Source organism: Salvelinus sp. IW2-2015, linkage group LG11 (assembly GCF_002910315.2).
Source record: "Salvelinus sp. IW2-2015 linkage group LG11, ASM291031v2, whole genome shotgun sequence".
NCBI classification, from domain to species: Eukaryota; Metazoa; Chordata; class Actinopteri; order Salmoniformes; family Salmonidae; genus Salvelinus; species Salvelinus sp. IW2-2015.
Genome location: NC_036851.1, coordinates 823,124 through 838,292, shown reverse-complemented (window position 1 = coordinate 838,292; position 15,169 = coordinate 823,124). Strand labels below are relative to the sequence as shown.

Genomic DNA, 15,169 nt, shown 5'->3' with positions numbered 1-15,169 from the left:
TGCAGCTGAGGATATTTACGCGCTACGCACTTCAGCACTCGGTGGTCCCGTACTGTGAGCTTGTGTGGCCTACCACTTTGCGGCTGATCCATCCTATGATGGTGCAACATTGAAAGTCACTGAGCTCTTCACTAAGGCCATTCTACTGCCAATAATTGGCTATGGAGATTGCATGGCTGTGTGCTCGATTTTATACATGTGGCTGAAATAGCTGAATCCACTAATTTGAAGGGATGTGCACATATTTTTGTATATATAGTGTAGCTTACTGCTTTAGGTAACAATCCGGTTGACTGCTTAATTTCAAGAGTGTGAGAACTATATTCCTGCTTTCCCCGTCTTATGTCAAACCACAATAAAGCAAGTCCAGCAAACCTAGATAAGCATAATGGCTCAAATACTTAATTTATTACACACCACGTGTCACCTCGCACAATTGATAAAAAATAACTAGTACTTACCTTTGCATGTAAATCCAATAGTGAACCAAGTTGCTAATATTGCCTTATACCCAACAGCTTGGTACACAAAAAGTAGGTGTAATGCATAATATTCAAAAAGTTCAATCCAGAAGCACACTCAGTGACTTTGAAAGGAAGCAAACCAAAATAGGCATGTATGAATACTGAATGACTGGTAAGTCCCAACTTGCTTTGCATCGCAATTCATCAGCTCTTTCCATCGGCTTTCTCTAACAGACACAAAGGCATCTTTCAGGCCAATTTAGTTCACACCATGCCCTAGGTTGTCATGTCTGTCCCCAACAACCCACCACTTCACCCCAGTGCTGTATACTAGGCCCTTCTCAATCCGTGGACTCGTTAGAACCCCCAGCATTTCCCTCTTCTTTCAAACATGACGAAGTAAACAACTTATTTGATGAGCACCCTATATGATTACTCTGCCTGATTTATGGAGACCAAAAATAAAACAAGGCTGTATACATAATGACATTTAAAACATATATAATTCATGTTCAGAGAACTTATATGAACTCAGTCAATAAATTTCCATTAAACCGCATTATAAAAACAAGACAAATGTAGGTTTAGCGGTAGGCTAGCTTGTAACACACAAGAAACAAAGACTCTCTTAGCCTTACAGTAGGCATGTTTGCCACTAGCATCTATTGTGGGATTGAAAGTGGGCCTTGTGACAGTACACGATTTATTCCACTCTCAACACAAACACAGATACAATTTATGAACAGAATTATATACAGTGCTCCATCTTGACAATTTTACTGCTGTAATGTAACATGTTTGGGACCATATCAACAGTGGCTTACTAAATACTTTAAATAAAAAACATTTGAGTGAAGTGATCCCTAGAGATACTTTGAGATTTTGGCAATGAAGCCCTTTATCTACTTCCCCAGATGAACAAACTCATGGATGGATATCATGTGTGTCTTTCTACATCCAGTATGAAGGCGGTTAAAGGTAGTTTGGCGAGCAAATGCTAACTAGCATTAGCACAATGACTGGAAGTCTATGGTATCTACTGGCATGCTGGCAGTTACCATAGACTTCGTCATTGCGGTAACATTAGTTAGCAATTGTGCTAACGCTAGTTAGCAACTAACTTCAAACTGCACGCGGAGACAAAAATAGTATCCACGGCTTCATCTGACTCTGTGGAACTAGACAGGGCTTAATTGCCAAGATCCTGAAGTATCCCTGTAAAGACAAGGGTGTCAAACTAAATTCCGAGAGCCATGTGTCTGATGTTTTTTATTTTCATTCTTGTACAATTAAGGCCTACACAACCAGGTGAGGTTAGTACTTAACTAGTTCTTAACTAATCAATGACCTTAATTGATCAATCAAGTACAAGGGAGGAGTGAAGACAAGCAGAACTTGGCCCTCAAGGACTGGAGTTTGACACGTGTTTTAAAGTAACTGTCCAGTGTTTCCAGATTTCTATGAAATTTGACCTATAATTAAATTACAATATGAGCCAAATAGTTCTGTCCATAAAAAAAGGTACTTGTAGGCCCAGTGCAGTCTAAATGTAGATTTTCCTGTGTTATATATTTCCACACTACGAGGTTGGAATAATACTGTGGAAAAGAGAATGCCCTTTTAGTGTAAGAGCGGTTTGAAAAGACCTCTTGAAATATCATGCTTTTTTGGTGGGATGGAGTTTTAGCCTGCCTGGTGACATTGCCAGGTGGTAAATTAGTTAACAGACCAATAAGGGAGTTCGAAAACTCTGCCAATAAGAGCTAGTTTTCAGTTTTCCCCTCCACTCCTAGCAAAATTCTTGCTTGAGAAATTGCGCTTGCTAAGAAGCTCTTTTTGACAATTTTAATTGAAAAGTCACAGTAATTGTTACTCAGAAATGATTTGATAGTGAGCTAAAAACCGCTGCATTGGGCCTTGCTAAAAATGCAGCTTTTATGGGTTTGGATGGTCCACCACAAGACCATTGTACTTGCATACGGAGCAGCAAGAGCAACTGCCCCTCCCTACCGTCAGGCCATGCTCAAACTCTACACCCCAACCACAGCACTCCGTTCTGCCACCTCTGGTCTCTTGCGCTCAGCCCAGTCCAAGCTCTTCTCTGTCCTGGCACCCCAATGGTAGAACCAGCTTCCCCCTGAAGCTAGGACAGCAGAGTCCCTTCCCATCTTCCGAAAACATCTGAAACCCTACCTCTTCAAAGAGTATCTTATATAATCCCCCCCTTCTCAAATATTCATGCAAGTAGCCCGCTGATTGGCCAGCTCAGCCAACATGACATGTTCTATGAGGAAATAGCAAGCATTTTTTAAACAGTCTGTTTGAGATGCAACTTTGAGTTGGGGATTAATTTTTTTCTCTCTCTAATATATGCTTTGGCCACAAATACAAGTATAAGACGGGTCAAAAACATTATTTGGGTACAAGTTAATAGAATGAACTTTTAAAAGTGAGATTTTCATTGGCGAGTTACTTTAAAGGATGGTTTCTATAACAGATTAAGCTTGGTCCTGTTCTAAAAATTATTCTAAACAGAATTGCCATGAAAAGGTATTTTAGTCCAGGAATAGGCTTAATCTGGGTCTGGGAAACCGGGTAAATAGGTTTCTTGGTAAGATCCGATTGAATTTCCCATTCAACCCCTATATATCCTATATGTTCACTTGCAAAACCTAGATATAGCCAAGCCTATATGACCCTTTAAGGTTAACCTAACCCTAACAGCAATACTTAGGCCTATCTAAACTTTCTTTCATACCTGGAACATGTTTGGGGAAAACTTGGTGCCTTCCCTTCCAAAACCATTTAAATTGTTCATATGGAAAATCAGCAAGCAATGAAAAAGCATTGGAGAAAAATAGAATGCCTTGTAGATAGATCTATGTCAGGAATGTCATTTTATTGACAAAAGTGTAAGCTAAACAGTAGGCTATATACACACTTGTGAAATAATAAACTGGAACGTCCCCAAAAATGAAACATAAAAATGTATCTTGTCAGGCAACACTACAAATCTAAGACATTCCAAACAGCTCATACTTTCAAAAAGAACATATCGCAGTGGGAGGGTTGGCAGATACAAAACGTTCTAAAGAGCTCTGCAGACCATTAAACCAAATGCAACATTTTTTTCTCAGAAACAAGCAGTACAATCTCACATCATAGCTAACATTAACATTTGCATTTATTAACAGTGAAAAACAGCATAGAGCAAATAAGCAAATGCTTTAACCATGACACAATGAGTGTTCTCTGTACTAACACCATGCATGGCAGCATTTGGTGAGTACCCCCTTTAGAAAATCATCACAAAGAAAATGTTAAATCTATGGAAGAAATACAAGAACACAAAACGTGTCAGGGCATTTGAAAATAATACATGCTTCCAAGTAAAAGTGACATCTCAGCACAGCAATAAGACTATCCTCTCCAACCATATCATTCAAGGCTCTTACTCTAAATATGATTGGACTCAAGCTACATCAACATGGCAACAGTAGGCTTTTTGCCATTTGGAAAATCCCAAAAAATTTATTTTATTTTTAGGCAAGTCAGTTAAGAACAAATTCCTATTTTCAATGACGGCCAGTGGGTTAACTGCCTTGTTCAGGGGCAGAACGACAGATTAGTACCTTGTCAGCTCGGGGATTCGAACTTGCAACCTTTCGGTTACTAGTCCAATGCTCTAACCACTAAGCTACCCTGCCGCCCCATCCCACTTTAGTTATCATATTATACATCAAATCAATATAGCAGCGTTCCATTTTATTCTTACGCTACTAACAACTTGATAACTTTGGTAAAGATAGTTGGGAGCTTAAATCCTAAATGCAAGTTCTTACCTTTGCATTAATGAAACCGGATGTTTCACTTAATCATTATTGGTAGAGGGGAACATTGGAGTCTTATCCTAGGGTTATCTTCACTTTCCTAGCCCCAATAGGCCTATCATTTAAATCCATGACAGCAGATGATGCCTCCTCGTGTGACTCAAAGGCAACCATTGCTTCACCAGTGGGCAGGCCCTTTTCACTTAACTGCTGACAGACTGAACCAGGCAGCACTTGATACCCATAAAATAAATCTAGGATCTCATCGACTGTTACGGCGAAAGGCATGTTTTGGATCTTTACAATGGTTGGTCCACGAGGGTTACCAGGGCCTCCGGTTGACTGCTCTCTCAGAGGGTCAGAGCCAGGGCCACGGCCCAAGGCAGACTGAGGGCGCACTTCTGAACGCCCTTGGCCACTTCCTCGGTTGTTATGGCCTCCGCTCTTTCTAGAGCCATTGTCAAAAGGTGGCCTGCCCCTCAAGCCCTCTGGTCCAAAGCCAGGTGGGCCATTGTTGCTACCTGGTCGGAAGCTTGGGGGTGCCAGAACTGCTCCAGGCAAGTGACCGGCAACCATGGGTGGGGGAATGCTAAGGGCTACATTCTCTAGACTGGCTGCAAATGGGGGTAGAGGTGGAGGGCCCACGAGTCCATTACCTGGGACAGTAAATTGAGCAAAAGGACCATTGCCTAAATTGCCAACAGTGTTTCTGAGGAAGTTGAACTCTTCTCCTGTTATACCGGCAAAGGGGTGAGCTTGGGCTTGAATAGGATTCTGTGCCTGAGCATGGCCGTGTGCCTGGCCTTGAGAGTTCCCTTCAAGTTTCTTGACTCTCCTAACCTGTGGTGGTGGGTTTCTCTCGATAACTTTCATCTGCTCAAAGGTGACCAAATCCACAAAGGCATCTCTGCCATTTAACTTCTGCCTGTGTAGTCTCTCAGCATTTAGCGCATCCTCCTCTCCCCTGAACTGCACAACAGCCTGACCTAAACCGTTACCACTGCTGTCAACCAGAACTTTAAGACTTTCTTCAAATACCGCAATGCCTTTCAGAAACAGATGGACATCTTTCTTTGACACATTATATGGAATATTTGAGATGTGTGCACAGTTTCTAGGGTTCTTGCCTGATTCAGAATTGTTTTTCTTATCAACACCCTGCATCCTTTGACGAATGGAATCAATCTTTTCAAACATAGCTTTCTTACTGATGGGGTGAACTTGTATGAATCGGCTTCCCATATACTGCATGTGACAGCTGAGGGCAACCTTGTAATCCATTTCATCTTTTAACTGGACAAAGCCCTGACCTGTAGCTCGGCCAGAGGGTCCATAAGCAATGTAAATGCAGTCTTCCATAATGTTCAGGTTTTTGAAGAACTCACAGATCTGTTTATTTACTGCTTCGTAGGGCAGGCCTTTTAGGTAGACACAGAACTCCTTGTTGTGAGGGGAGCGAGACCTTGCATGATCTCTGGTTGAAGGAGACACTGAACTCATGTTGCTGCGGCGGTGCTGGTCTTGGGGCACATTACTGGATTTTGAGTGGGCTTGCCCTCCAACCCCGTTGCCCCCACTGCTGACACTCATCCACTGGCTCTCTGTGGCCGGAGAGATGTCCACGTACCTCTGCCCTAACATTCCGGTGCTTCTTTTGAGTGCCTCAAAAGTGTCCTGAGGGGAAAAGAACTTGGCCAGSGCCCTGCCGCTACTCCGGCCCATGTTGTCCCTGACCAGTCGGATGGAGTCCACCGCTAACCCACGGAAAAACTCCCTAATATCCATTTCTGTACCTGAGAATGGCAGGCCTTGAAGGTGGACATATAACTCGTCTGGATTACCTATTGCTGCCTTCATGTGTGCCTGGAGATTTAACAGAGGGTTCATATGGCCCAGAAACATGTGGTTTGGGGTTCCCAGAGGCAGCCCTGAGACCAGTCCACCAGGGGGTGGGATGCCTGGGTTAAATGGTGGCATTGAGCCCATGTGGGACAGATGACTCATGGGAAGGACAGGGGGGCCTTGGGTTAAAGGTGACACAGTGGGAAGAGGAGGCATAGAGGACACAGGTGGTGGAAGTGGCATGGGGGGTATGGAAGGCATGGGTGGCAGGGATGGCATGGTTGGCAAAGGGGGGATAGGTGGTGGTATAGAGTTGAGGGAGGACATGGCTGTTGTCATAGTGGATCCCATGGTAAGATTTGGGCTGCTGAAGTTGTTGCTGAAACTGGGAGGCATGTTTCCCATGCTAGTTGTGGCAAACGTGGACACATTTTTGTTGCTTATAGTTTCATGTGCAGATGCAGCTGTGGTGACTGCAGTTGGTGTGGTGTTGCTGAAGACTTGTAAAGTGGTGGGTAAACTGCCCCTCCCACCTGAGCTTATCGTGGGGCCTGGCCTGCTACCGTTTCCCGCGGCTCCCTTCACATTGCCTGTTTCAAAACGCCTGCGGCTATGTTCGATCATATTCTGCATCTCTGTCTTGCTGCTCAGCAAAAGTGACACTTTAGAACCTTTGATTGCTCCCCCTGTACGCATCATGCCAAGCCTGGCATCTTCATCTGTGGCGAAAACAATAAAAGCCTCACCATGTTCACCCCCTACAATATGCACCCCACCATCCGGGATAGTCAATCCAGAGAAGAAATGGCGTATGTCCATGGTGCCCGCCACTATCGGGAGACCCTGCAAGCGGATGACCACAGCCATGCTGCTGAGGCGAAACAACACACACCTGCAGGTGAAAAAAGGCAACCACCGTAAGACTAGAGGAGAGAGTAAAGAACAGACAAAACAAAAAGAGCAGGAGACAAACCATGATTTAGGAAACAGCTTACGTTTTGAGGTATTCGATGAGAGCCCAATGCATCAATAGAGGAATTCAAAATACATGTGCAAGTATTAGGCCGTCGGTCTACTCATCACCACTCTTACACAGCCATCCACACATTGCTTCATTTACCACATACATCAGCCTTGGCTCAAGGAGATTATGTAGGCCCAAGGTCTGATACGCCAATCGTTGAGAAATTTCGCTCGTAGGCCTAAATCTTGCTCATAACTAGACCCAGAGTACCACACATTTCAATGCTGTAAATTCGGGATTAACCTGTAGCCCTACTTCCAATTTATCAATCTGATGCATCATGAGGTCTATGTCCAGTAAAGGTCAGGTGGAAGAAGGTCCCTGAATTTAAAGGCTGAGTAAGTAAGTTTCGAAGCTTGCAGGACACATTACTTACCAACAACAACAGCTGACAAATCCTAATAAAACTACATCACGTTCTTTAGTTGACTTTCCTTTGTCTAACTACACTATCTTGAAAGTAGAAAAGAAGTTCCGTGGTTCAGAGTGCAGTATTTAGTTACATAGTGCAAACGTTGGCTAGCACGTTTTTCACACTGTCTTTAGTCAGCAGGCCTGTACAGGAAATTCCCAGTGTTGCCTAGAGTTCCTCGAAAAGGAGACAATGCTGGCAGAGCGACAAATTTACATGATTCTATGCTAGATTTGTATCGAACAATTAGCAAGACAGCTAAAATGGCTTTGAAAAAGTAAGACCTCAGCTAATAGGGAGAAGTATCTAACAAAATAACTACACTATGGCAGTCACTAATTCTAAATGATTTACATACAATAGGAATTTGGGTACATTTGTGGACGAAAACACTACTTACTCAACCTTTAAAATATAAACACGTGTCAATTTGATATTACTGCAATGCAGTATCTCTAAGCCATTGGACGACACTGTGCCATCTCAGTAGCAACTGGTAAACATAAAAATAATTTAAATACCAGTCAAAAATGTTGTTTGATCACGACACCAACCATATTAAAACATTAAAAGAGCAGAACAATTAGCCTATGCTTAGGCCTGAGTCTCAAGCATTGTTTAGAGCAAGTGTTGGACAAAAAGCAAGTAGAGAGAATGTGGTCCACAGAAGGCAGTCAGGTCATGAAGTGGAGACATTTACTTAAGGCTTTGTGGATGCGGTATTTTGCCAAAGAAATCCACTAACATACCATGCACTCCCTCTACCACTCATACCTTGGTAGGTCATTCTTATCTCTCCTCACCTTCATAGGTTTCCACAATAGTGAACATCGAGCCCAAAGGGAATCAATAAGGTCAATGAATATAGCCTAACAAAGCGAATAATTACTGGTAAAAAAAACACCAAGAGCCCACAGGAGGCTGTGAAAGTTGGACTGGCAGTCAATTGAATGAACCTATGTTCAAGACATATTTACAAGCTTACCTGTAATAATAAGTGGTGCTTCGTTAAAACTGTGGCACAGGATATCCAAGCCAATCCTGACGGCAAGCAATTTAAATCAATTCTAGACTGTAACAAAAGAATAGGAAATGGAAGCAAAAACATGAGCAAACAGCAGGCAAATGTAGGCATCCTTAGTGAACAACATGTACAAAACACTCTTGATTCAGCCCCAGCACCATATCAGCTGTTTTGCGTCAGTAGATGGTCAGAGAAATGTAGTAAATTGACATCAACAATAAGAGCACAAACTCTTTGAAATGGCTGCCTTGCCAAAAGCCACACAACAATAATACAAATCATGCATCTCATCATTTCTCATGTTGACATCAAGCATAAAGAGACATTTCATTCATCACAGCAATCCATAACAGCAAAAAAAAAAAAAAAACTTGCATGCCATTGAAAAACTTCAGCAGTGAAATACAGAATTTCCCCCATTCTAACGGAATAGATTATTCTTAGGTACATTTCTAAAGTATTCTATATAAAACGTAAATGATAACATCTCTAAATGTAAATGAGGGATGTGCAGTTCACCTAGCAATGTGCAGATTGCCTAGCAATCAACTGTACATTGTTTAAAGCACAGTTTTGCAAGTATAAGTCACAAATGACACCTCTAAAAAAGCCCCCTATGAACAGGTTTGTAGAACCATGGCTCTTTCGAGTTTTCAGTTCATTGTTCGCTGGTCGGGAGTAGGGATGTGCATTTGACCATTTGTGGCTGTTTGAGCACGTGCATGATTTATTTTATTTTTTACTCAAGTACAACAATTATAATAAATAAGCTGTTTTTAGAACAAGGGTGGAATTTCTCACTGGAAAAGTGTTTGCGCATTTATCTACAGCAGTTGAGGCTTGTGGGAGGAGCTATATGAGGACGTCTCATTGTAATGGCTGGAACGGAACGGTATCAAACGCATCCAACATATGGAAACTACACGCTTGACTCCGTTCCATTAATTCCACTCCAGCCATTAGAATGAGCCCATCCTCCTATAGCTCCTCCCACCAACCTCTAGCGATATACAGTATATGCCAACAGTGAGCAACAATACCTAATTTATCATAACCATTAGTGATAACTAACCCTAATTGCCTCAGTCAATAAAAAAAAAAGCATAATTTAAGATTAATTTATTTACTAAATAAACCCTTGCTCAACAGAATAATGTAATAGATCAAAAGAATGAATGCTTTAATCAAGTTGACATTGGTAATCTGACATTGGACATCTGTCATCTTTTGTGGAGCAAAGACGTTTAGGGACGGGGAGAAATTACAATAAAGCAAAAACAAACAGGAAAGATTTTCTGTAAAAAAATGTCCAAAAATGACAGTTTGGCTGGTTGTAAGGAAAAATTACGTTTTGAAAACGACACGTTTCTGAAAAAAATATGCATCGAAGCTGAACTGCAATATTATGTGGTTGAAATAGTATCAGCTTTTATGAAGACAGCACCTCTACAGATCATATCTAATAACTGAGCACTGCATTCTCTCAAGATACAGAAATAAATCAATTATATTTCTCCACTCCTGTTCCCAAGTCCAAATTTTGCCTACATTGTGTACATTTTTTTCTGCAAGAAATGCTTAATTCTGCAGGAGTTAAGGCTATAGCCCTATTTCGCACGTGACTAGTACTATTAGAGAACGTTGGCTATGTGTTTATTACCCCAGAATGTCTGCCATTCCAGTGGACGATTAGGACGAGACACGTTTTTTCTCTTCCCCAAACTGCCCCCTTAAATTATATTTTTTTAATAAATTGATGGAAGTCTGGAGATTTTTTGTGTTTAGATATTTCAACAAATCCAAGCCACAACAGGCTACACTGATAACTTGGGAACCAAGCTCAAGTTTCTAAACTATCTTTGGTATAGTGTCACCATAAAATTTGAATTGAGGAAGTGTGATCATAATCATTAGGATATTTTAGCGATCCGCAGTAGAAGACTTCCGAAATGCCCCCCAGCCTTCAGATTTGAGCTAAACAGCTAACTTGCACTTCATATGCTTTTTTTGGTGGTGGGGGGGGGGGGGCTATGGATGAGAAAGTGAACTTGTTCCAAACGTTTAGCTCAGTTGTATGCGTTTTGCGATCTATTAACAGCAAGGTTTGCATTAAATAGGCGCAATGGTTTTTTTATGATGCATTTGGCGATGTTCAATTAAATTTGCACAAAACGTATAAACAAAAGCACGCACTGTAAAAGTTAATACATGTAGGCCCTTCATATATATATATGTATGTATGTGTGTATATATATATATATATATATATAGGCAGCACTTCGTTCAATTTATTGAATCAGTTATTGTTCTCTTGCTCAAACCGCGAGCAATACCTCTCAAACCACAGGGATGTCGATTCACACTGGGCTAGTATTAGAGGACTTTGGAGTTTGCCAATAAACAGTAGGTTATTCTGGTTAGTCAATGTCCAGATTTCAGTTTCCATTTAACCCATCTAAACAGTTGGCCATTGTTTCCTTGAAATGCCACAGGCCTATTTGAAGTCCCGTCTTGTGACTGTTTAATTTGTATAGCGCCTCACAATCATCACACATAACATGATCCTCTTTTACCACTTTACCAAATATTTTCCGAACATGACTTTTCTGGACCTACCATCTCCTTATTTTAAACTCTCCATTCACAGCTTTTGTCTTATTGAATTCAACTTTTTGCCACCGTGGATTGAAGTTGTCTTTTTCTGCCAGTTAAGCCCTAAAGCTTACGCACTAATACTAGATAGCCTAAAATAATGAAGGAAAAACATTAACGTAGGCTAAATAAATTGCATAATAAATGATACATTTATGGTTTATTTAAGGCATTGTTTCTCTATATTCAACTCGCCTGCCATCCACCCGCCCTTCAGCCACACAATATTTAATTACCCGAAACCAATCCCCCCCGCGGATATCACCACGGGGACTGCGAGTTATGAGTTAACCCGCGCATCACTATTGCCCATGAGTCGGTTTTGTTGCTAAACAACCAGCCAGTCTATGGACAAACCCTGAATCAGGCCCGTTGTGTCAGTCTCGCACTGAGGATTGTATTCAGAGCCTGCCCCATGAAAAATATAAGCCTGGGCCTACAATGGAATGCAGCCGCCCATATTCCTTATATCGTATACAAAATGTTAGAGAAAAAACAACCACCTGCACGTTAACACTCATCAATGTAACCTCAAAGCTTCAGCACACTACAATCTCTCAATTGTGTGGGAATCTTTCTACAAAACATACAGGAGACAAAGGTCACTCCTGAGAGCACCTAACCACCTGGTACACATCAGCAACAATGGACAATGAGAGAGGTCATCAACTGGCTTACTTTTAAAACACGTGTGCACTTCAACATGACAAAGCAGAACATAACCCTTCGGATGACAAAATGTGAAGTCATTTGCAACTATAATACGCTAGAAATAAACTAGAAGAGAGAAAGTTAACTTTAATGCACATGCCATATTAGCAACAGATTAATATTAGCTACGGTTAATATTTAAGGAAGTATTGCCAAGTAAAGGTTTGTTGCGCCATAAAATAATCCATCAATGCATATGCCGCCATTTTGGGGGGGGGGGTTTAATATTCTCTCATTATGGGAGTTCCACCACTCCTGGAAACACAAATTAAGACAACAGTGTCTTCCAAATCGAGAAAAAGGAAGTATCGTTGATTGAAAATGTTGACCATGGAGATCAAAAGATAAGCTGTAAGTCTATGCAAGTAGTGCCTATCCACTGTTACGACTTTAAAACGACTACTAATGCCATATGGCAGGGTTCGACATTCAGGGCTGTCCGCTGGCCCAGAAACATCTGCCGAGCTCACCGGGCCAGTTAATCAAGCTTTCATATGGCCCGCTTGGGCCAGTACATTTTCAAACTCCAAAACAGAAAATGGGGTCTATTTAATCTTCCCTACGTGACACTTCACACTTGTTATCAATCAGCATACGGTTTCTAAGCGAAGGCAAGAACGTCAAAGCCTTCCCTCTCTGTCTCGAGTGAGCCCCGCCTTAGTACGGCCTGGATACTCGCTCCAGACCCGCAGAGTTGAACTGCACGCACATTCCACAATCACAGAATCAGAGTCCTCCACCTCCCCTTTTTCATATCATACATCCTACAGAGCAATGTCTTTATTAACAAAGAAAGGTTTTCGTAGGCCTAGTCATATACTATATAGCTGCCTGATTGTCAAAACATGAAAATGATTTACACAAAATCACTTGTTGGTAAAAAAATACAAATATATTTTCTAATGCTGCTCTCTGTAGTCTATAGAATTGTTTAAAAACCAGATTAAATTTACAGAAGCTGTTAATGAGCTGTCGTTTATCCGCGGAATATCCACTGTCGGGTGGCAAGAGCGTGCAGCTCCTCATACAGCCGATTGCGGCATGGAAAGAAACGTGTTCTAATAAACCCAGTCACTGTGTAACATTCCTAAATGCAATCTAGGGAAAATAGATGGCAATTATAGAAAAGAGCGGGAACCCAGCTTTCCCATGCAGTTTTATTTCACAACTCCAATTTTTGCACAATTGCAGCGTTTTAAAATCCGAGTGTCTGGCATGACAAAAAAAGTAACTGCAGGAAGCGCATCATAGTCATTAGAGTGTGTAAACAGTAGGCCTAGAATGTAAAATTCACACAATTACACTATTTAAACACTGTAAAATCACATGATTTTATTAGGCTAGTGGAAGTTTAGGATATTAAACAAGAAACAAGGTCATATTTAGAGTCCGATATCTAGCTAATGATCGGGGTAAATGCAGATGAGCATCCCCATGCTTCAGCCATGTGGCCACTATGCTGAAAACAGTTTAAAAATGTAATATTCCCCTACATGTGATAATGCTCATTTCTAAAATAGCACACCAGCCTGCAATATGGACCATGTACAGGCACCTAAAAAAAAATACTGTTCATCAATATGTTATTGGGCTCGGGAGAGTGTATTTTTATTTTCCAAACAATTGTTTGGATTCATTTTTAGAAAAAAAATGGACTGCAAATTAAACATGAAAAAACCCATGATTGAAAATCTGGTTCATAACTTGTTTTCCTGTATACTTGGCCTGGGCAAGTTCATTTCTCATTCGGGCCACTCCTTTTCACTTGGTACTGGCCCCGTGTGCCACTGGCAAATGTATATGGGCTTTTCTTCTAGTCTTGCCATTCAAATGAAATCATTTCAAAATGTTGGCCTATTCTTAGGGTAACTGGAGGGATACATATTGATTCAGATGATCCACATACCAGTATGTTTCTATCTGTATTCCATCTTGATGTTAACTAGACCTAGAATAGCCTGTGTACGTAACAATTAAACATCAAGGTTATTGCCCATACAAATAAGTGGTAGACAACAACCCAGACTTGAGGTCTCCAAAGGCATTAGAGTTGACGTTAAAACCTCTTACATTGAAGAGGGACCTGGGCTGCCCTATCCATGCTTGTTGTCCCCCAATCTCTACACAGGACAAATAGCACACACAGGTAAGTTGATGAAATAGCAGCAATGAAATTGTATGTACACAAAAACGCTGTCAACATGAACAACGCTGTAAGACTTCATTGTAAAACACATTCGCCAGTAACGTACCGTTAGCTAAAAGCTCAGTCCGTCAGAGTACAAAAGCAGTTGCCAATCTGAAGGGCTGCAGGTAGACCGCAAATTCTGCAAAACTACAGGAAGACCGCATACAAATTACATCCAGAATTGTTTAATCATTTTAGCCATTATTGTCCAGTTGGATGTGCACCACTGATATTTACTTTGGCCAAGCGTCATGCTAGATAGCTAGTCTGATTCATGTAAAAGAGCACAGTCAAGATGGCGCTGGTCCTTCATCGAAAATGCTTTATAGAAGCTAGCTAGTTAATTAACCAGGGCCTGGTTTCCCAAAAGTATATTACGGCTAAGATCAGAGTTAGAACCATTGAATGGTTCTAACGATTAACTTAGCCATAAGATCCTTATGGGAAACTGGGCCAAACAAGATTGGTAGTTACTAGCAGCAACATTTGCTAAAAACAGAACAATTGCACTTCAACGTACTTCAGATTAGTAACATCACAGTAGCTAGCTAGCTAAACAACCAAAACAAGACATAACAATGAAGCTAAATCTTTCCCCACAACCATTCTAAACGTAAACCATGGCTAGGATCAGAGTGGTAGTTAACATTATATATATCCTGTTTGCTAAAAACATAGCTAGCTACCCCATTTGGGCAGGCCAACCATCTAAAATGCCGATAAAAAAATACGCTGTTAGGTAGCTAACCATTCATTCTCGCTATAGTCCCCGCATGTCTGCAGAATTATATTTCACTGATGGATAACATTTTCAACATTAGTGGCATTTGTTTGCTGTTTTTCTTTTGTCCTTACCGAAATATCTGTTAAAAGATCTTTATTTTATTTTGTGTTGCGTTCTCTCCATTCCGTGCTCTTCTCTCTTCTTGTAGCTGGTAGTAAAATGTCGGTCGCGCGACGAACTGGAATGGTGACGTAGAACTTCTCAGCTCTCATGATATAATGCCGCCATCTAGTGGACT

At 41.2% G+C, this 15,169-nt stretch overlaps 2 protein-coding genes across 7 annotated transcripts in view; both read right to left on the bottom strand.

The window, feature by feature from the left end:
• The window catches only part of cpne1 (copine I), a 57,220-nt gene extending 42,128 nt beyond the window's left edge, over nt 1–15,092 (bottom strand). For 2 of the 3 annotated variants that reach the window (XM_023995781.2, XM_023995784.2), the window contains exon 1: nt 14,212–14,294. The gene's annotated coding sequence lies outside the window, so the exon portion shown is untranslated. Of the gene's footprint in view, nt 1–14,211; nt 14,295–15,002 lie in introns of those variants that run through there. The other variant, XM_023995783.2, reaches the window with a different exon arrangement.
• rbm12 (RNA binding motif protein 12) lies at nt 3,343–15,091 on the bottom strand. 4 transcript variants are annotated; one of them, XM_023995778.2, is made up of 4 exons: nt 14,212–14,293; nt 14,030–14,079; nt 8,558–8,644; nt 3,343–7,028 (listed from the first exon to the last, which is right to left on the bottom strand). In XM_023995778.2, exon 4 carries the CDS (start codon nt 7,001–7,003, stop codon nt 4,370–4,372), a length of 2,634 nt encoding a protein of 877 aa, XP_023851546.1. In that variant the 5' UTR covers nt 7,004–7,028; nt 8,558–8,644; nt 14,030–14,079; nt 14,212–14,293; the 3' UTR covers nt 3,343–4,369. The 4 variants fall into 4 exon arrangements, with proteins under 4 accessions (XP_023851546.1, XP_023851547.1, XP_023851545.1 ...); XM_023995779.2 differs by lacking the exons at nt 14,030–14,079; nt 14,212–14,293 and adding an exon at nt 15,003–15,091; XM_023995777.2 differs by lacking the exon at nt 14,030–14,079 and having other exon boundaries at nt 14,212–14,294.
• Nucleotides 15,093–15,169: the final 77 nt, after the last annotated feature.